This window comes from Camelus bactrianus, chromosome 1 (assembly GCF_048773025.1).
Source record: "Camelus bactrianus isolate YW-2024 breed Bactrian camel chromosome 1, ASM4877302v1, whole genome shotgun sequence".
Taxonomy (NCBI): Eukaryota; Metazoa; Chordata; class Mammalia; order Artiodactyla; family Camelidae; genus Camelus; species Camelus bactrianus.
Genome location: NC_133539.1, coordinates 4,730,664 through 4,752,828, shown reverse-complemented (window position 1 = coordinate 4,752,828; position 22,165 = coordinate 4,730,664). Strand labels below are relative to the sequence as shown.

The 22,165-nt window shown below is 39.1% G+C and overlaps 1 protein-coding gene across 1 annotated transcript in view; it reads right to left on the bottom strand.

The window, feature by feature from the left end:
* The window catches only part of DSCAM (DS cell adhesion molecule), a 544,552-nt gene that overhangs the window by 200,135 nt on the left and 322,252 nt on the right, over positions 1-22,165 (bottom strand). The window contains exon 9 of the mRNA XM_074373020.1: positions 15,774-16,052. Within this exon, the coding sequence (XP_074229121.1) occupies positions 15,774-16,052 (279 nt within the window). The remainder of the gene's footprint in view (positions 1-15,773; positions 16,053-22,165) is intronic.

Below are 22,165 nucleotides of genomic sequence, written 5' to 3'. Positions count from 1 at the left end.
CAAGCAGCATGGCTCAATTAATAACTCAGATCAGAAGGACATCAGTGCACAAAGTCTTTGAGTAGGATGGCTCCAAAAACACCGTATGATGGAAGAAAGCAGAGAGTACTATAGGAAAATTTTGGCCATTAAGATACAGAACAGGAGGTGGAAGGATGGAGAGCCACCAAGACTGTGACAACTTGGGCCAAAACTTATGATTGGACCCAAAGACTGAAGACTCTGTACTGTCTTGGTTATAATTCCCCAAAGTTGCAGGTTTCCTTTAAAAAAATTCTATTTTGGTTTCCTTTTATTTGCATAACACCTAATTTTTAGTGAACATAGCTACCAATATAGTTGGATTTCCAACAGTGAGGCTTTTCCAGTGGGGATGAGGGTGATTCAAGAGGTAAAAGGAATGGGTTCAACCAAACAATTAAGTCACATCCCTAAAAGGCAGTGTAGGCCTTGTTGCCATGCATTTCTCTGAACCACAGTTGGATGCACATCACTCCTGCCCCCCTAAAAAGAGTAATTTGAGATACATGTTTTAAAACACCCAAATCCTGTCATGGGACCCATGTGATTCGACAGTATTTGAAGTCCCAAAGGGATTCCTTTGAGGGAGAGCTGCCTGCCCATGATGCTTAAAATGAGGGTTGTTTAAAATACATGATCTTTGGCTTGGTCTGTTTCTTAAAGGAAAGAATTATTTTTGCTGTTTGTAAGGGAGATATAGTATGTTTATCCTAGGACAGGTATTTTTCAGTCTTAGGTGCAGACCGTTGTTTTATGTTTGGAATTCATGGCCTCTAAGTAGCTGTATATCTCTGAAGAATGGATGCAGGCTTCCCTAGCTGACAACAGGGACAGGGATTCAGTTTTACTGAATAAAACTCGAAGCTATTTGGTGTTGGCAGTGGATGGTGGGGGTGCTGTGTAGATAAATACTGCCATTTTCTGCTGGATGGCATTTAGTCAAGACAGTGACTAATCAAAGTCTAGGTAAGATTTAATTTATGACACTGGAAACTAAACTCCAATGGCTTCCCATCACACTCAGAATTGATGACTTGACTCCTGCCTTCAAACCTTCCCCTACTTTCCTACTGAGTGGTTTCTTGCTGTCCTTTGAATGCACAAAACTCACTCCTGACTCAGGGTCTTTGTTCTTGTTGGTTTCTGACTGTAACTCGCTTCCTATAGAGAGACCTGTGTTTCACCCCTTTTTGGTCAAGTCTCTTCTCAAAATTCTCTCTGGAAAGTCTTATCCTCCCCATCCTAACATGCCATCCCCTCATCGCTCACAATCCTCTTTCCAGGATTTACTTTTCACAGCACAGGTAGACACCTGACATCGTTTGTGTGTTATTCTCTCTCTTCCACTGGAATGTGAGTTTTACAGGGCGGGGACTTGGTCTCTCTGTGTCAGTCATCACTGTGCCCCCAGCACTCAGAACATCTATTACAAAATAGGTGCTTGGTAAATATTTGTTGGAAAAAGTGATCGGATGCATGAAGCAAAATGATAGCGTGAATATGGTATCAAAAACTGGACCCATAAACAGCAACAAGATAGCGGCCTCATATAATTTCTATTTTTCCTGCCAAGTAAAGGGCAAGTAGGGGCTTTTTAGATAGCATGTTTGTTTCTCTACGTGGCAGTTCATCATTAAAAGCCAGAAACAACAGACGCGTCAGAAGATACAAAGAAGTGTAAGAAAACTGACCTTTGGAATCACAGATAGGAAATCATAGTATTGGCAGCTTTTCTCTCAGTGGTGCAGAGCCAATAATAGGAAGCAAAGGGCAGGTGCTTTTTGCCATTAAGTCCAGTACTTTCCCTCCAAATGGCTTCATCAATGCCAAGGTCACCCAACTGAGCAAGACATTAGGGTGATTATCAGTCCACCGCCAGTGCTTAAGCCCTGGGGCATGTATATAAGAGCTAATGGCATTTTATCTTTTAATTTCACTTATGATAACAGCAATTTATTTTAAATTAAGTCTTCATAAATCTTCCCAGTGACCCAAACTACCAAAAACGTGCTAAGCTTTACAATGGCCCAAAGTCATATGACTCTGGTATAAGAAATAACCAGGAACTGGGTCTTGAAATTCCATTTCAATCATACCCCCATTCTTCCCACACCTCAGCTTTAACCTCCAACTCCCACACACAAATTCTCCCCAACTGCTGTAGATTCTTCAAAAATATATTGTAATTTTACCTTTTTGACTGTGTTCCCAAGGCCATCATTCTAATTAATCGCCTGATACTTGGATTATCCTCAGCCTTTTCTATGTAATGTGTCCTCAATCATGTTCCAAAGTTATGTAGATGTGAGTAGATGTAGCAGGAAGGGAAAGACAGAAGGAGAAGAGCCGGGAAGAGAGTCACCATCCCCTGAGGGCTCATTATGTGTCAGGGGCTGTGATAAATAAATACATTATTTTATTTAACCTCCAGAAAACCTCTATTATCCTGCTTTAGGAATAAGAAAACAGAGGTAAACGTAAGTTAAGAAATTTACTCAAGGTCACACAGCTAATAGGTGTCAAATTGTGATAAGGATGCAATTAAAACAGAGAGGAGCGGGGAGCAGGGCAGAGGTCTGAGGAGTCGGGCCTGCAGGCCGGGGGCCTTTCCCTGGTGCCCGCATCTGCAGAGGCACAGCCCACTAATGGCTGCCAGGCTGGTCCCCTCACCCCAAGGCAATCAGCTCCAGGGCTTCTGGAGTTACCATCACTTCTGTAAAGCAGGTGCTTGTTCATGGCAACAAGCGTATGAGCTAATCGGACGATGGCATGGCTTTTATGTCTTATCTGGTGCTGTTTATCCCTCATTGACCCCAGAAAATATGCTTGAATGCCTCTGTCTTCCTTCTACTCATTTATTAAATGGAGAGGAAAGGGAGAGTCCTGCTACCAGCCAGGTGCTACGGACAAAGCAATCGTTACCTAATTCCATTTTCTCAGCAACTCCAAGAAGTAAGTCTCATTATTTCTATTTTACGTATGAGGAAACCAAGGCTAAGAGAAATTCAATCACAGTCCCAAAGTCATACAGAAAATGAACAAGTAGAAATGTGGACCTTGGTTTATTTACTGAAAGTTCCATGTTGCTGTGTTTTTAATTTTCTTTCTAAACCCTACTTACACATCAAGGCTGATGATGTACTCGCTCCTTCCATGAAATCTATCACACAATGAGCTCTCCCTGCTCAGAGTCTGTTTTACTCTTGTCATTAACAGTCTTATCACTTGGAGACTTTCCAACCACCCAGTTGTGACCATGCAACTTCAAGGTCTCAAAACTTCTTATTCTACTTCTGCTTTTCCCAAGCTACATCTCAGGCCAAAAACTTTAAAGCCTCTAAGAGGAAAACATTTCCCAATTCGAGTTAAAGGTTTAAATAACAACCCATATTCTCTAACACTGTTGCTATTTTCATGTGGGTTTTGTTTCCTCAACTATATCTTTGCATTTTTTTCCCACGAATAAAAGGACAGATTATGTCCCAAAGGTAGTAAATCTACAGTTTGCAATACGGAATGCACTTTATTCTAAAAGACAATAATAGATGATAAGATCTTTCATTTTACCTAAAGATCTATATTTAGCTTTTTCAGAATGTGATCTAGCTAAAGTGGTGGTAAAATTCGACTACTTGACCATTCAAATTAAAACTTACAATTCTGAGAGTAGCTGCCTGATCTCTACCTATCAGAGAAAAGAGGCTGTCACCCACAGCGGGCACTAGTCCCCCAGGGAGAAAGACCCCTGGCCCAATCATTATGTACTAAAGGCAGAGGGGAAACAGATGAGACGGGAAGATATTCCACAACTGGAGCAACTCCCTACTCCAACACCCAGCACAGACCTTGGCCAGCTGCTCTTGGATGTCTGTCCTCAAGACTTTTCACACATTCCCCTTGCACAACTGGCCATTAGATCCTGCGCAGTATCTTCTGATTTTGCCCATCCTTGCCATCCCTACTAGGACCACCTTAGCTCCGATCACCACCACTTCTCATGTGGACTAAAAAGACGTCCCTTCAGGCTTTTGTGCTTCTGGTCTCATTTTATTCCAATGCATGATGTGTCCTGCGATGGACCATATGATTTTTCTGCTTTAGATCACTTCATTCTTCATTTCTTTCCTAGGACAGAAAACCTTCAAGATGTGGACCAGAGTTAGCTCCGAAGTCTCATCCTTCCTCATTTTGCTCCCTAGCCACACCATTCCATCAGACACAGGGAAATAAACGTATCTGCTCTGTCAAGCCTTCCTACCATTGCAGGTAATAGATCTTCTTCCAGGAATGTGTTATCTTCCTTTTTCTCTTCTTAACTATTTGCTGTATTTTCCAGTCCTTCAGGATCCTTCCCTCCCTTCCTGAATCTGCCTCACTCCCACTGGAGCAGGAGTTCTCAACGGGAGGAAATGAGCTTTTCTCATCTCAGCAACCACCCTGAGGACCGCCAGTTAGGAGTATGTGCTAAATACTTTGTTGCTTCATGATAGAACAAGGGAAAGATGAAGTAATGAAGGACAGAACAAATGCAGTGTATTGGGAGTGGGGTTAAAGATTATATTTGTATCTACCCACTGATGCTTTAAAGAGGTAATGCTTAGTAATTTTTTTTTTCTTTTGCAGGCAAGTAAAACACAAGAAAACATCAAACTCATGGGATTGGGAAGTTTCTGAAAAAACAAGCAAAATAAAATGCTACAGATAAGGACTTTAAAATAGAGAACACTTCATTAGAGAGTTAAGACTGTCTTGTAACCTTTATTTAATTAACTCATTTTAGCCATTGCCATGCCAACTGTAATTAGACGTAGGCTCAAAGAAAGCTGCCTTGACTTTATTAAGGTGAATTTAAAGGTGATTGATTTTCTGAAATCAGAATGATGATCCATTATGGTATTTTTACAACATGAGCTCAAGAATTGGGCCAGGTTTAAATTTTAATCCGATGAATCATAAGCCCATCTCCACTGCAGCATGGATTAAGGGAAGCTGTATACCTCATGTGCCTTATTTATGTTATTAAATAGAATTAACAAATAGATACATTTACCTAAAGTCATGCTGAAACTAGAATATTTTCCATATGTGTTATAAAATACGATACAGCCTGTGAGGGAGGAGTGCAAATAAGAGCCTTTAATTTTAAGTCACTGAGCATTAATGCCAGAAGCAAAGCTCCTATTTACTGAGATCAGCCACTAACCTATGACACCTACACCTTTCATACAATTCCTTTCAAAACATAGTTTAGCTTTTGGTAAATGATGTCTCCTCTGCTGGTAGGAAAGTTAGTATTTTGCAAAGCAAATTATTTCATTATTTCATTTTTGAAGGGTTTTGAACATTAGAAAATTTATATTTAAAAATTTTAAAAACTAGAGGGGGAAGCAAGATGCTGGAGTAGAAGGACACTTGTAGCTCACTCTCCCCCACAAATACACCAAAACTCACATCTACAGACCTACTCAGCCAACCAGAGCACCTGCCGAACTCCGACATAACATCACTCTCTTTGAAAGACAAAGATGCCAAAAATCTGGTAGGAGAAAAGGAAAAAAGAAAGAAGAAAAAGCAAAACAGTGTGAGACTGATCCCACGGGGAGGGAGCAGCAAAGGAGGACTGGCGCTCGTTCACTGGGTCTCCCCTCTCTGACGGAGAGGCCAGCGGGGCGAAGGGGGATCCTCCAAGGCTCAGATCAGTCCCGAGCACCCCTTGACCAACAAAACTAAGTTGAACGGCACAAAGGGTCCCAATGACACCCAGCCCGAGATGCGAGCCAGCAGCTGGGGCCAGGACAGGCTGCCTGAGCTGGGCGGAGGTTGGGGCGGCTGCACTGAGGCAGCCCCAGGGGACTGCAGGGTGCTGCGCGCCGTGGCTGGGAGGGGATACCGAACAAAACAACCTCAGTTCCCTATAAATTGCGAAAAAAGCAAAGCAACACGGCTTGTGTGCCCTGGGGGAAGGGGCACTGTAGCCTTTGTCTCCTCAGACCTGCACCGCCATTACTGGTGCTTCTAGCGAGAAGAGAGATGGGGCGCAGCCAGAGCTGCCATCTCCTCCTGTGCGCACGCCTGGGCAGGTGCAGGGCCAAGACCTGAATCCGCACCCAGGGGCTCCGCAACCTCCTAGGCAGGACTGAGACTTGTTTACAGCCCAAGGCAGATAGGATCTTTCTGCCCTGGCACCTCAGAGAACTCGCGCTGCCAAGACAAACAAGGAGCTGAGATTTGGCACGGAGCAGGGGTGGAGCTGTTCCGCGGTCTTCCCCAAGCCCACCTCTCGAGCACTGACGCAAAGCAGAGTGGGAAGCTGCATAGAGCAGCAGAGCAACAGGCACCGGGAGAGGGCAGGCGGCCACCCACCTTCCTGGCAGGAATGCAGCACATGATCCCGGTCCTGGGAGGGGGCATGATCCACCCACCTGCCTCGTCAGAGCACAGCATCTGACTGTGGCATCGGGAGGGGGAGTGACACACCCGCCCACCGGGTAAGAGCTCAGTACCTGACCCAGTGTTGGGAGGGGGCATGATCTGTTAGCTGACAGCCACTGAGAGCAGTACACACAAGGGTGCCAACAAAGGGCCTCTGGAAACAGCAAGCTCAGTTCGTGAAACAGGGCAAAGACACAAAGACCTCTTGATAAAATCATTAAGAGCACATCATCTCCAGGAGAACTAGATAACTGATACTCCTTAAGCCACAGTGCCAGAGAGATATGAGCAATATGAAGAAGCAGAGGAATCACTCCCAATTAAAAGAGCAAGAGAAATCCCCTGAAAGCACGATTAAGGAAATAGACATTGATGGCCTACTAGATCAAGATTTCAAAAAAGAAGTGATAAAAGTACTGAAGGAACTAAAAGAAACAGTATTTAGAGATATAAAATATGTCAAAATGAAGTTGAAGCTATAAACAAGAGCCAAGTAGAATGAGTAAACTCATTTGCTGAGATAAGAGCTGACCTAAAGGCTGTACAAAGCAGGCTAGATAATGCAGAAGAACGAATAAGTGACCTAGAAGACAGGACAACAGAAAGCACCCAATCAGAACAGCTGAGGGAAAAACAAATAAAAAACAATGAAAATGATATAAGGGACCTATGGGATAATATAAAGTGTGCCAATCTGTGCATAACAGGGGTTCCAGAAGGGGAAGAAAGAACAAAGGGGATTGAAAAGGTATTGGAAGAAATCATAACTGAAAACTTCCCAAACCTAAAGAAAGAATCAGATATCCAAGTACAGGAGGCTCAGAGGGTCCCAAACAGGAAGAACCCAGACAGACCCACCCCAAGACATATCATAATCAAGATGGCCAGAGTCAAGGATAAAGAAATGATCCTAAAGGCAGCAAGAGAAAAACAAAGAGTGAGTTACAAGGGAACCCCCATAAGGCGCTCAGCTGATTTCTCTACACAAACACTACAGGCCAGAAAGGAGTGGCAAGATACATTCAAAGTCCTGAATGAAAAAATGATGCAGCCTAGGATACTCTATCCAGCAAAGCCATCCTTTAGAATAGAAGGAGAGATAAAGAACTTCACAGACAAGCAAAAACTAAAAGAGTTTAGCAACACTAAACCCATGCTAAAAAAATATTGACAGGTCTACTCTAAATAGAAAAGCAGCAGGATGCTACAAAAATGAGAAACTCATAACTGGAAAGGTGGTAACTACCATGAATTCCAAATAGAATAAACACAAAATTGTAAAAGAAGACATCTAAATCATTAAGAGTGGGAGAGGGAAGCAAGGAAAGCCACTGTGGAAAACAGTATGGAGATTCCTCAAAAGACTAGGAATTGACTTACCATGTGACCCAGGAATCCCACTCCTGGGCATATATCCAGAAGGAACCCTACTTCAAAATGACACCTGCATCCCAATGTTAATAGCAGCACTATTTACAATAGCCAAGACATGGAAACAGCTTAAATGTCCATCAGCAGATGACCGGATGAAGAAGAAGTGCTACATTTATACAATAGAATACTAGTCAGCCACAAAAACCAACAACATAATGCCATTTGCAGCAACATGGATGTCCCTGGAGAATGTCATTCTAAGTGAAGTAAGCCAGAAAGAGAAAAATACCATATGAGATCGCTTATATGAGGAATCTAAAAAAACAAAGCAAAACATAAATATAAAACAGAAACAAACTCATACACATAGAATACAAACTTGTGGTTGCCAAGGGGGAGGGGTATGGGAAGGGACAGACTGGGATTTTAAAATGCAGAATAGACAAACAAGATTATACTGTATAGCACAGGGAAATACATACAAGATCTTGTGGTAGCTCATAGTGGAAAAAAAATGTGACAATGAATATATATATGTTCATGTATAACTGAAAAATTGTGCTCTACACTAGAATTTGACACAACATTGTAAAATGACTATTACTCAATAAATATAAAAAATTTTTTTTTAATTTTTAAATTTTAAAAACTGAGATGCAATTTATATATAGTAATATGCACAGGCTTTAAGTGTACAGTTTGATAGGTTTTGCACAAATCTGTGAAACCCACACCCTTATTAAGATTTAGAATATTTCTATACTCCCGGAAAGTTTCCTCATGTCCACTCCTTATCAATTGCCCATCTCCCTTTGCAGTAGCAACTACTATTCAGATTTGTACATTCATTAAATAGTTTCCTATTTTATTCTTACAAAGAGAATCTTAGAATATGTTACTCTTTTTGCTCTGGCTTCTTTTACTCAGCATTCATGAATGTTCTGGGTATTTCAGCAGTCTGTTCTATTTACATTTAAAGTAATTCTTGATAGGTAAAAATTTACCATTGCCATTATCAAAATTTTTTTGTTTGTTTTGTTCTCTTGTCTCTCTTTTCCTCTCTGTCTTCCTTTTTTCTGTTTTTTTTTTCTGTATTGATACACTTCAATTCCTTTCTTTTTTTCCTTTGTGCATTGGTAAATTTCATAACATTTTTCTGTACATATCTATGCCCTCAGCAAATGTAAGTACATTTATGCCTACCATTAAAAATGTTATCCCTTATTTCTTTTTCTTGCCAAGTGCAAAGGCTATGACCTTGAGAACAATGCTGAATAGAAATGTTGAGAGCAGACATGCTTATCTTGCTCATAAACATGAGGATAAAAAGTGTAAGACACTATGGTTCTTCATAGGTATCTTTTATTATATTGAGACTGTTAACCTTCTATTACTTGCTTGAGAGTTTGTTTTTTCTTTTTTAATCAGGGATAGATGTTGAATTCTGGAAAATTCTTTTCATCTATTTTATTCATGTTTGTGACTTTTCTACTTTATTGTGTTAGTATGGTGATTTCTACTGATTAATTTTTAAATATTACACCAAAATGGCAATCTGATGATAAAGCCCACTTTCTCACTATATGCTATCCTCTGATTATAGTGCTAATTTAATATGTTAGTATGTTAAAGTTTTTGCATCTATATTTATGAGAAACATGTATAAATTTGTATAAATTTTTCTGGGTAATGTCTTTGCAACTTTTTATATTAGAGTTATGTTGTATCATAAACCAATTTGGGAACTCTTCCTTATCCTTTATCTGAAGGAATTTGTAGATGAGTGTTATTATTTCTTCTTAAACGTCTGTTAGGATTTATCAATGAAGCTATCTTGACTTTCAGTTTTCTTATGACAGATGTAGGGCTATTCTGATTTTCTCTTTTATCTCATGTCCATTTTGATAAGTTGTATCATTCAAATCATTGACCGTTTGATCTAAATTATGAAATATATTGGCATAAAATTCTCCAAAGTATTTCTTTATTATCCTTTTAATTAATGTATGCAGAAACTATAGTAATGTTTGTCTTTGTATTAGTTTTCTATGGATGCTGCAATAAATTAAAATAAAATTCACACAAATTATTGTCTTACTGTTTGGGTGATCAGACATCTACATACGTATTCTGCAGTTGTTGGGTATAACATTCTATAAACATCAATTAAGTTACATTGGTTGATAGTGTTCTTTAAATCTTCCCCATTCTTACTGATTTTCTGTCTCCTTGCTCTACCAAATACTGAGGAAGGACTGTTTAAAACCCAACTGTTACTGATGATTACCAGAATTTGTATCATGTGTTTGGACTTCTGCTATTAGGTGCATACATATTTAGGTTTTTATGTCTTTCTGATGAACTTACCATTTTATTATTATAACAAATCCTTATTTGCTTTTAGTAATATTCCTTGTTAAAAGATTTATTTCATCTAATACTAACACATCCAATCAAGATTCTTTGATTGGTGTTTTATATCATTTTACTTGAAATTTTTTATATCTTTATATTTGAAGTATAGCAGCAGATACTTGAATCTTGCTTTTAGATTGCCAGTCTTTGCTTTTCAATTGGTATATTTAGTCCTTTTATACTTAATGCAGGTATTGATATGGTTATGTTTACTTTTTCCATCTACTTATTTCTTTTACATTTTTTTCCAACTCTTGTTACCTGTTCTCTTCTTTCCTATAGTCTGTTTAATTGAGCAATTTTAATGTTCTTTTATCTGTTCTGTATAATAGCTATGCCTATTTGTTTCATTTTTGATCAGTGCTCAAGAATTTACACTGTACATACTTAATTAACAAAATCTATGTTCAAATAATATTATACCACGTTATGTATAATGTAGGAAGAATTTTGGAATAGTAAAATTCCATTTTCTTTCTTCCTGTACCTTCTGTTATTATTATTTGTATATTTTATTTTCATGTTATAAATCCCACAATAAATTATTACTATTTAAACATCTAAATATTTTCAAAGGAAATAAAATGTCTTTTATCTTAGCCATAAATTTATCACATCTAGAGATCTTCATTCTTCTTGACTATCAAAATTTCTGTCTGGAATTGTTTCTTTTAGTGCAAGAAAATTCTTCAATATTTATTGTATTGAGCTTTCATTAGTAATTAATTCTCGCAACCTTTGCTTGTCCCAAAATGCCTTATTTATCCTTTATTTTTGAAGAATTTTTTCCTGATTATAGAATCCTAGGTTGGCAGTTTGTTTCCTCTGCCATCTCCTCCTTTTAGCCCTTTAAAAATACTGTTCCATTCTCTTCTGGCTTGAATTGTTTTGGACGCCTAGTCTGAAGTTTTCTTCCCTGGTTCCCTTGTATGTAATGAGTCTAATTTCTCTGGCTGCTTTTAATATTTTATCATTAGTTTTTAACAATTTGATTATGATGTGCTATGGCATGGTTTTTCTTCATGCTTTTTTTCCTTGGGTTTCATTAATCATTTAGATCTGTAGATTAATATTTTTCATCACATTTGAAAATTTTCAAGTCATTATTACTTAGATATGTTTTTTCCTGCCCTTTTTCTGAGACTATAACTATATTTATATCAGACTCTTGACATTTCTCCAAGTTCACTGAGGCATTGCTTACCATTTTCAGTCTGCAAAAAAAAAAAAATATATATATATATATATTTCTCTTGCCCTCTTTTCAAGTTCAGTTATCCTTTGTTCTGTAGTGTCCAATATCTAACTAAATATATCCAGCTAATTTTTCATTTCAGATTGTGTTTTTTTCAGATCTATAGTTTCCTTCTGGTTCTTTTGAAAAAAAGTGTTTTACACTTCTCTCCTTGCATTCCCTATGTATTCACTTATTGCACACATCTTTTCATTTGAATTTCTGAAAATGTTTATGAAAGCTACTTTAAAGCCTTGCCTGCTAATTCCAACATCTGTGTCTCCATTAATCAGTTTCTTTTATTTTTTTTCCTTTTATTTATGGCTCACATTTTCCTGTTTTTTCTCATACCCAGTAATTATGTGCAAAGCATTGTGTATATGCTATGATATTGAGAGTCTGTGTTTTGTTGTCTTCCGTTTAAGAGTGTTGAATATTCTTCTTGCAGAAAATTAATTTACTGGTGAAGAAGTTTTATTCTGTCAAGGTGACCTTTGCGTTTTTTATTAGGGCTGATCTAGAGTAGCTCTTATTCCAGGACTAGATTTGGCCTTCTTCTATAGTGTGACCTCTCCAAAATTTCAACTGAATTCTCCATGTGTTCTCTACTCTGGCTAGTCAGAACTCCAACATTTCTCAACACTGTGCAACTTCTGGAGTCTTTATTCATCTCACATACTCTTGGCAGTTGTTCTCTGCTAGATTTCATAGCATCTCATCCTATGTACATGAAGTGTGGTATTCAGCTAAAGACTCAAAGGGAGCCTTATACAGATTTTTTTTAGAAATATTTCTTTGAACAGCTCCCTACTCTCTAGCACTCTGCCCTTCAATATCCAGGGCCTCAAAAGTTCTTTCTATCTTTGGTTTTCTTCACCAAAAATATCACTATTATCCATTTGGGCTCTGCATCCCTGTACTGTGGTTTGGAAAGTGCACCAGGAAGAAATCTGGGGTGAATTTGGAGCTTAACTCAAACACACCTTTCCTCTCAAAGATCACAGCTCCCTGTTTCACTGCCTGAAATGGTTACTTTATAAATTTTTGTCCAGTTTTATAATCATTTATGGTAGGAGAATAAATCCATTATATGTTACTCTCTGATGACCCCATTCAATAAATTTTAAATTTATCTTTTAAGTTACTTGACCCAAATCTGTCTCCCTGAAATTTCCTGCCATTTCTGTTGGTTCTAACTTCTGGAGACCTAACATGGTTATTACTATTCTAAACTAGTGTAGTGGACTTAATCCACCGGTGCAAAGAACCCAATTCACTAACTCAAGGACTCGGGTCCTATAATTCTCTCTTTATCCTGCTACATTTTTTCCCTGTCTATTGGCTCATTCCCATCAGTGTGTAAGCTTCTTTTGTCTCATGTCCATCTCTAATTTCCTGTCCATTTTTCTTCCTCCTGTCATTGCAACATTCCCGAAAATGTAAAAATAGTCATATTTTATTCAGTTTCCACACATTCATTTACCTCCCTTTCTTTCCTCAAGCCCAGTAATCAGGCATTCACTGCAGCCACGCCACTCTGCAAGTTCACAAACAATATCCTTCTTCCTAAAACTCTGACCAATATTGATTTTCCTCTTTTTCTACTTTCAGTGGGACTTGATATACTTTATTACCTATCTTCCTTGCTATATTTCCCGTTTTGCTTTCAGGGGCCCAGAGTCCACTGGATTTTTTCTTACTTCACTGGCTTCTCCTTCTCCCTGTTTCCTTTGCTGACTCCTCCTCTTATTCTGAAATTTTAAATTTTGAAATGCCTTAGGTCTAGACCCTCTTGTTTCTTCCATATCATTGTTTCCCTTGGGACAACTGCTACTTTTTGCATCTTCTCCACTTGCACTGAAGACACTTTCACATTTACCTTATTAGGCAAAATATGTGCTTCAGTTAAGGATTCCTCTTTCTCTCACTTGCTACATTCACCTTATACACTTTTTGTTTGCTTTGCCTCCAAAACAGTATTTTATATTCAACTGTTTCTCATTACCTTGACCATGACCACCCTCATTCAAGGCACTATTTATCTTGCCTCAATTTCTGAAATAGCCTCTTACTCACTATCCTTGCTTTCTGGACAGCTGCTAGTGTGATAATTAAAAACATAAATCAGGCCTCGTTAAAGGTACAAATGGCCTCTCTTTGCATTTAGAAAAAAAAATCCAGACTTCTAAAATAGCTGCATATTCAAATTATGCAGGGTGCTTAGACTTAAACTTAGCTGCATATTAGATTCAACTTGGGGAAATTCCTGGTACCTGGGTCTCACCTCTAAAGATGTTTATTTAATTGAACTTCAACCTGGACATCAAGAATTTTTTAAAGCTCCCCACATAATTCTAATGTGTGACAAAACTTGAGAACCACTAACAGGGGAGTTTTGAATTGAAAAAAAAAAAACGCCCCAGAGATCTGGGAGATAGATCTATACTCAAAGATTAGGATTTAACTTGGCCTAGTTAGGACCAGAAAATAGTCATCAATGTTTTCATAAATCTCTCAGGAGATCTTATGGTGAAGTCCAGATCAAGAACCGCTGCCCCACATCATCTTGCCCTTGACTCCTTATCTAGTCACTGACCTGCTTGTGAAGCACATTTTCTTTCTCGGGACTATATTAGCTACCTAGTGATTTAACATTAATTTCATAGACGCTTACTTAACAGATTTGAAGAACAACATGGACACAAACTGCATCATCCTGAATGGCCAGGCTCAATTTCAGTTCAACTGACCTTTCTCTCAGTCAAAAAAGCCTGGTTGCCTTTCCTGCCAAAGCAAGAGATTCAAAGAATATCCAAGGATATTTTTATCTAGTATTTCTGTTCTCTGACCTGGATCCTTCAGAGCAGATTATGTAGGGAACAGGCTGATGCACTCCCTGCTTTGCCCTTCACAGATGATAGTCAGAGTCAATTCTTATGAGAAAACCCTTGGGAAGCAGTACCAAATTGGCTTCCATTTTTATTTATCTTCAAAAATGGGGAAAAAATTCATGCATCCCAATTATTATCAGCATAAAGCCATTTCTGCCTTTAGTTTGTGTCTATCTTTCTTACTTACTCACTCAGGGAAAATCTCTTCCACAAATACAAAGTTGCTGTCTTCATGTAAATTCTAAACATGCTTTGCTTTCTTTTGTTGGCAAATAGACAAAATGGGGATTCCTTTTCAGCCAGAAAGGTAGGAGAGGTATCATGGAGACAAGGTGGAAGGACCGAGGAAAGGCATGGGAATCTACTGCTCAAGAAAGAGTCTGCTCAGACAAATGGACTATCCTGAAAGCCATGAAAATCATTCCCTCCTGACAATTACAATAAGAGCCCAATATTCAAGAACTTTAAAAGGCAAATAATCAACATTAATATAAACCTTTAATTTCATCCAGTTACTTTTGCAATGTGGATGAATATTGTGCTGGTGGATGAATGCACACAGTTCTTGGAGAATCATAAAATCACAGAATATCCATGCTCAACGCTCAACGGACTTTGTAGAACACTAGCTGCTCATGTTGCAAATGGTAAGTGTGAACCTTAGCGGGCGTCTGGCGACCTGGACTGGGATTTGCAGTAAGACGGCTGCTTACATTTTAGGTGCGCTGTGAGCAAGCCCTGATAAAGTTCTCTGCAAGTTAAACTACCTTATCTTAATTTTTTCATAAATATTACCACACTTTGCTTAATTTATTAAGTATTATTTATTAAACATCCTCCCAAAATGATGAGAGATTTAATGCTCAATAGAAGAGAGGAAGTAAGAAAACTGTATTTCTAAAACTGAAACAAAAAATATAAAAAGCTACTATTTTTTGACATTAGAAAATGTGATATATGGCTTTGAGAAATATTTTTAAAAGTCATCAATCTAAATAATAATATAAAAAGTGCTATCTAAAATAAATACAACACAGCAACAGCTCATGGACTTTCGTCCTCAAAAAACATTGAGTTAATGTAGGGACGCTCTATTTCATGAATTAAATCCGATGACCCCCACATCTTCATTCACACATTTCTTCTCTAATTTTTGGAAGCTTCATACTTTAGGTAAATAAAACCTGGCTTGGAGTTTAGGGGAGTCCATAGTTGGTATCTATAGCTGTGTGTGTGTGTGTGTGTGTGTGTGTGTGTGTGTGTGTGTGTGTGTGTGTGTGTGTGTTTTAAGTGGAATGACAGCAAATTTTGTGAATTCTGGTTATTTTCAAATTTCAAGCAAACACCATCGGTGAGTGCTGTTGAATCTGCCGCATAGATGCCAGGCTTCCTCAGTCATTCCTTACCTCTTACAATTAGCTGGCTTTGGTGTTCCACAGCCGCTGCCTCGTTTCGGGCTATGCAGGTGTAATTCCCATTGTGCATCAGGGAGAGATTGGAAATCCTTAAGGAGCTCGTGAAGTCGATGTTGTCAATGGTCACCCCGAGGCTCGCTGGGATTGGCCGGCCATCCTTCTGCCAGGTGATCGTGATGGGTAGGTCCCCTGAGACCACGACACACGGGATGAAGACCCGCTGTCCGATGGAGAATCTTGGAAACTCAAAAGGTTGGATAAAAGGTGGGACTGAAAGGAAAGAAAAGAAAAAGTAATCAAAGGGAGATGACAAGGAACTGTGTAACATCCTACACTCTCCTCCCCTTAACCCTTTTGCATGACACTGAAGGGTAATACAATCACTGCTACAGCGTGTAAGTATCTGAACTAGTAGAAGATGTAAAACTGCTCTCTTCTTATTTGAATTTTCTCATTGATCTAAATGAAAAGTGTGGCTTGATTTGTACTTCAGCAAATATGCTTAATCTAATTTATTTTGATAAATTAATACAATAATCATTTCAGATTCTGTACTTTTCAGTGTAAATACTGTGAAAGAGGGATTGGGTTTGGTTTCCTCCTGGAAGTTTTAAAACTATGTGTATGAGAGACTTCCTTCCTGCTTTGCTAATATTAGCACTACAATTCCTGTTCCCCCTTCAATCCATCCCATGTCTTGTTAATTGGTGTATATACTTTAAGCTTATTGAAGAAGGAGAGATTCCAGTTTTACTGTTAAACATTTTTTAATACTCAATGTCCAACTAATAGCAAATGTTAATTTAAAAGATTGACATTAGGACAATTGCATCTTTACTCTGCATCCCTCAATTTTACACATTCCTTGTACATGACCTTAAAGTATGAACTGGTCTATTACCAGTTTGCTGAGTGGTTAAGATGTGTTGCTACTGAGGACAAGGTTATAGCCTTCAGTCCGGCCAGCCATGGACACAGCCAAGCTCAATCTGGAAAGCTCTTTCCTGATTCAATCTCCCTAAAAAACTCCTATTTATCCTTCTTGCCTCAGGACCATTCTTCCTCAGCAACTTCCTAGACGGCCTCACAGGGTATCAGCATCATAAAGTGGTCAAAATGGAGCCAGTGGTGCCCACTCTGAATCCTATTTTGGTTCCTTGTGAGTCATGGGCTCATGGGCAAGTTGTCAGTATGCTCTTCCAATCAGCATCTCAGAGTAGTAATTCATAGATTATTAAATTATTAAGACCATAATAGCTTAATATAAACCAGTTATTTTAGTAGGTGATTTTACAGGATGAAGTTATTAAATAGCAGGGTGTCTGCAGACTTTATTCATTAAATCAACTGTAATCTCATTTAATGATCAGCTCAGGGGAGTGTTAGGGATCCAGCTGAGAAACAACTGAATGAAAACCATTCACTCACTCATTCATTCATTCATTCTCTCAAGAAGTGCTTGCTGAGCACCCGGGATGTGCTTGACCACACTGTCTGTGCTGGACAGACAGCAGTGAACACAGTATACCATCTCTACCCACTGGGGCCGTCATGCACAGTCATAGGCAGCGGACATCAACAAAGTAAAGCAGCGGCTATTCTGCTATTCAATACTATGACTACTACTATATGCTTTTAAAATAAGTTGGAAGCTCTATCTCTGAATTGCAAATACAGCCAGAGTAATTGGGCAGGTGGCTCATCAGGTCTCATCAGAGAAACAAGCAGGCAAACAAACCACTGAAAGTACAGACAAGCATATTCAACGTCAAAACTGCTGGGGGTCATCAGTGAAAAGTCAGAACTCCGGGTGTGCAGGAAGCTGATCTTATGCGAAGAGAAAAAGATCTCAGGATGAGGGTCTACGTGATGCTTAACACCAAAGAGTCAGTGACACTTCAGAAATGTGGGTAACATGAGTTTTGTTTTTGTTTTCTTTTTTAACTGATTCCTCTGCAGCTAACTCTTGCCTCTGTTCTTGTAAAATTGAGACCTTCCTCTATCTTGTAACTTTCTTCTACTGTAAGGAGACATTCTTATATTTAATAATCATGGACAGCCGACATCCTGCCCAGTGTCTGTTCACAGTTGCCATCAGACACGGAAAGTGCCGCTGTAGCAAAAGTGCTTGTGTTTCTCTAAATCTTGCCCCAAGTGTCACAGATGTTCACTCCATCTGTAAATATTAACACTTAATAAATTGCCATTTTTTAAAAATGAACTACATTTCATCTTCTTTGGTTTCTTACACACAGAAACCTATTGTGAGTCTACTCAGACTCGGCACCCACTGCTGGCTTGGTGCTGCTCCTTATCTGATTTACAGATCATTTTTCTAGTTAGAACTTTGGGGCCAGATGCCTTGGGTTTAAGTCCAGCTGTGCCACTGGCTAAAGTCGTTAACACATCTCTGTGCCTCAGTTTCCACTCCCAGGAGTGTCGCTGTGAGCAGTGAGTGAGTTAGCACAGGGGTTCACAAACCTTCACATGCACCTGAATCAGTTGTTGAGCACTGATTCTATTTCATAAGGAAGTAGAGGGGAAAAAACATAACAGTCAAGTGAAACATTATTGGGCCAGGGAGAGCACTCAATTTCTCTTATAATAGGGAGAAGGAAGAAATACATAAGGACTTACTTTCTATTCCCCAGATCAAGAAAGAAAAGCAAGACATAGCACATTTTGATCTGTTTAATAAGAAAACAACATGGAGTGCAGGCTGTCAATAATTATTAAATATGAGTGTCTTCTTTATAGCAGAAGAAAATTATAGAATAGAAAAAGGGCACATACCTATTATTTTTCAAGAACAGAGGCAAGACATAGCTACAAGGGAATCAGTTAAAAAAGAAAAAAAATAGAATTCATGCGTTCCATAATTCTAAAATATCTGTAATTTATTGGTTTATAGAATTCTAAGAAATAGAATTATAGTTACAGAAGTGAATTTCAGAGTGTTTTGCCAAGAAGCAACATTGTTAGTAATGAAGACCCATGCCTCCAAAGCAGTGAAAACACAGGTCAGAAAGCGCAGGCACTAACACTCCCCCACGTCACTCAAAGGATAACCCCTCGTTTTGAACGTCCTTTGTTAGACTGTTGCAACACTCTTAGTTATCTCATTTCTTGGTCTAAACCAGATGCTGATATTTCAGGCTTACTGATGAAGGCTCAGTAAGAAGCCATGGTTGGTAAGCCAAAGATGGGGAGAAACTACAAAAAGAGCAGACACAGTGCAACACACATAGCGGCTGGGGGACACTGCCCTTCATAGCCAGTTTGTTTTGGCAGTTAATACAATAGCATAGTGCCTGATTAAGACTCTGAATCATGTTGCAGTCAATATATCTAATGGGGAAAATATTTTTATGTATTTTTACTTATATATTTATATATCTAAAATGTTTTAAAACATATTTATAAAAAAAACTTTCCAAGATATTTTAAACAAAAATGTTCATGATGGAAGAAAGGATTTATTTAGAGGGAAATGTCATTTTCGCAGAATAATGTCAGAATCAGTTTTGTGGCTTGTTCTTTTGCTTGCCACGTTACATTGGGATGCACTTTTTCTTAATTGAAGTAGTCGGTTTCTAATGTGTTTCTAGTGTACAGCATAGTGATTCAGATACACACACACACACACACACACACACACACACACACACACACACACATATTCCTTTTCATATTCTTTTTTATTATAGGCTATTACAAGGTATTGAATAGAGTTTCCTAAATGCAAATCAAATCAAAAAACCTATGTATCAATCATATCACTTCTCTCCTCACTACGTACATTGTTGTCTCCTTTGCTTCAGCCATGACTCACAAGTCAACTATATAAAATATTTAAAAATGTCTTAAAAGGTCCTAAATCTTGTATTTTACATCCAGAAGATAGAATATTGGAGGCAAAAAGTAAACCAAGTGATGCAAAAACTCCTGTAATGATATTGGTAAAGCCAAATCACTTGTTTGAGACCCATTGCTTTATCTGATTCACTATATCACCTTTGGAGGTAAAATCTCTGAATATTCTTGACAGTGAAACCTTGAAACATTACAGGAGCAGAAATTCTGAAAGTGATCTGCAGCAGGTTTCCACATAACCTTCCTACATGAAGTATGTAAGTATCTGCTAAACGTCACTTCTTACCAAGTCTGTATATTTCATTCTACGCAATAGTGGGGGTTCCTTTCCCTGAGGCAGTTCAGAGCCACTGAACATTGCCAAATGCTAATTTAGACTCATTCTTTTCAAACCATTAACAATGGCATTAAATCAGGCTAATATATTTCTGTGTCCTGTCCCTCAAAAATTAACAATATATTCTTTTTCATAAGGCACAAAATAATTTTTATTTTTCTCCCCAGAGCAGAGTATGATATATTGAAAGAAACATCAGTTGAGTGTTGGCCAATCTTGGGTAGTTGGCAGTGTTATCTTGATTCAGCTTTTTCAACTCTATGATTCCATTTCTTCATGTGTAAAATGTTGACAGTGCAACAATTCATGAGTGCTGGGGGAGGCTTTCTGTAACACGCCAGCCCCAGAGCCCAGGTGGTGCATAGAAGTAGCTCAATTTAGCATCCTTCTACCTCCCCTTTTCCTAACTCTTTTTTTCCTTTTTGTCCCAACGCCCAGAATTCATTGGGAGAATCAAATGTATTACATGCATGTTGAGACACATAAGGCTCTATTTCCATTGCCATATATAATTTCATCAATTCCATATTCTGCCATTTCATTTCCAGTGGTAATTTAACTCCACGAGTCTTCATACAATTCTCAGGTTGACAGCTTTCGGTATCAGACTGCTCAAGAAGTCTGCTTGAAGCCAAAGTCCTCTGAGTCGTGGCTGCAGATGTTTTAATTTTCCCAGCTCCTTCTCTCCATTCTGTTTAATAAGCCCTTTCTTCCCAGCCTTTAAGAAGTTTTTCATAAAGTCTTCATAAAGTCTCCAAAAATTGCATCTCCTAGTCCTGCCCATTATGGGAATGCAAATCCCATGGCTGGTCTCTGAGAGTTCAGTCCCAATTACCTACCCATCTTAGGTGCCATATGCCCACCAGGTATGCCTAGAACCTGTACAAGCTTAGAACTCTGGACTGTCCACTATCTGTGGCTCCACAACTGTGATGCTGAGGCACATATGTGACCTGTGGGTTGAGCACGTCGCTTAATGGACTGTCAACCCATAAGACAGATTACTTGCCCAATTCTGCTACTTTACAATGTGCTTCAGGTTCCAAAATTGTAAATTACTGACCCTGGGTGATACAGTCAGTCCTCCACTCTGCTCACACAATTGAAGTCTTTCTCCATCCACCCCAAGTTCAAGATTCTACAATGAAATGCATGACTCACTCATGAGTATAGTGATCAAAGTACATGCCTCTTTCCTGAGTGACCCGGGAGACAGGAGATATAGCGAGTTTATCTTTTTTATTTCCCACAACTAGTGGAATAAATAGCATCTTACTCATTGTAATTGCATAATAGGTTTTGAAAATATCTTTCAGAGGTGATGATGAGCATGTGTTTCTGCCCTGCACATCAGACAATCCTGAAGTTATGAATACAAAGGGAGACATGCCCAGGACATAACAGTGATGAGATGTGAAGGACAAAGGTGAGGCTCCTACTCTGTCTGATTAACTGAGGGACCAGGACTTCTCACTAGCAGATCCACTGAGCCATGTCTCCCACTGCTGGTACAGCAAGCTGGGGAGATGCAGTCAAGACCCGGCGGTGTATTCAGGTATAGCCATCCGTGCCAACTCTGAACCACCCTGTGAGCTTGTTCCCCTGAGCTGGGCTGCCTCTGGCTTACCATGAATTAGACTGCCGGTCCTCGGCTGGTGCCTGCTAGAGGAGGAAGGGCAACGGGTAGCGATTCAGGGGGGATGATGCAGGAGCAAGAAGGGCATGGCTGGGAGTCAGCAGGTGCTACATAAAACAAAGCTCCTGTGTGTGCACATAAACGTGGGCTCCTTGGGAAGCCCTTCTTGACTTCTCTGTCTAAGCTCCCCTGGGGTTCAGTATGAACTGATTTTAACTGACACACAAATACTGACCTAGAAATAAAAGGCAGGCGTGAGCCAGCAGGGTGTTCTCTGACGCTGCTACTGGGTGGGAAGGACAGAGGAGTGAGGCGTGGTCCCTCTGGGGCAGTAGGACTGCTTTCAGGGTCCATCTATAACGTTTCCTAAGGGAGTTGTGAATTGGGCATACTTATGACAGCCGAAACCATATAAAATATTAGAAATTAAATAGGTTAAAAGTATCTATTTTTCTTTAGCCAGAGATTGAATATACCATATTTATATTTCTGTAGCTGAGTTAAGTGGGAAGTTTGGATACATTGAGGGAAATTCAC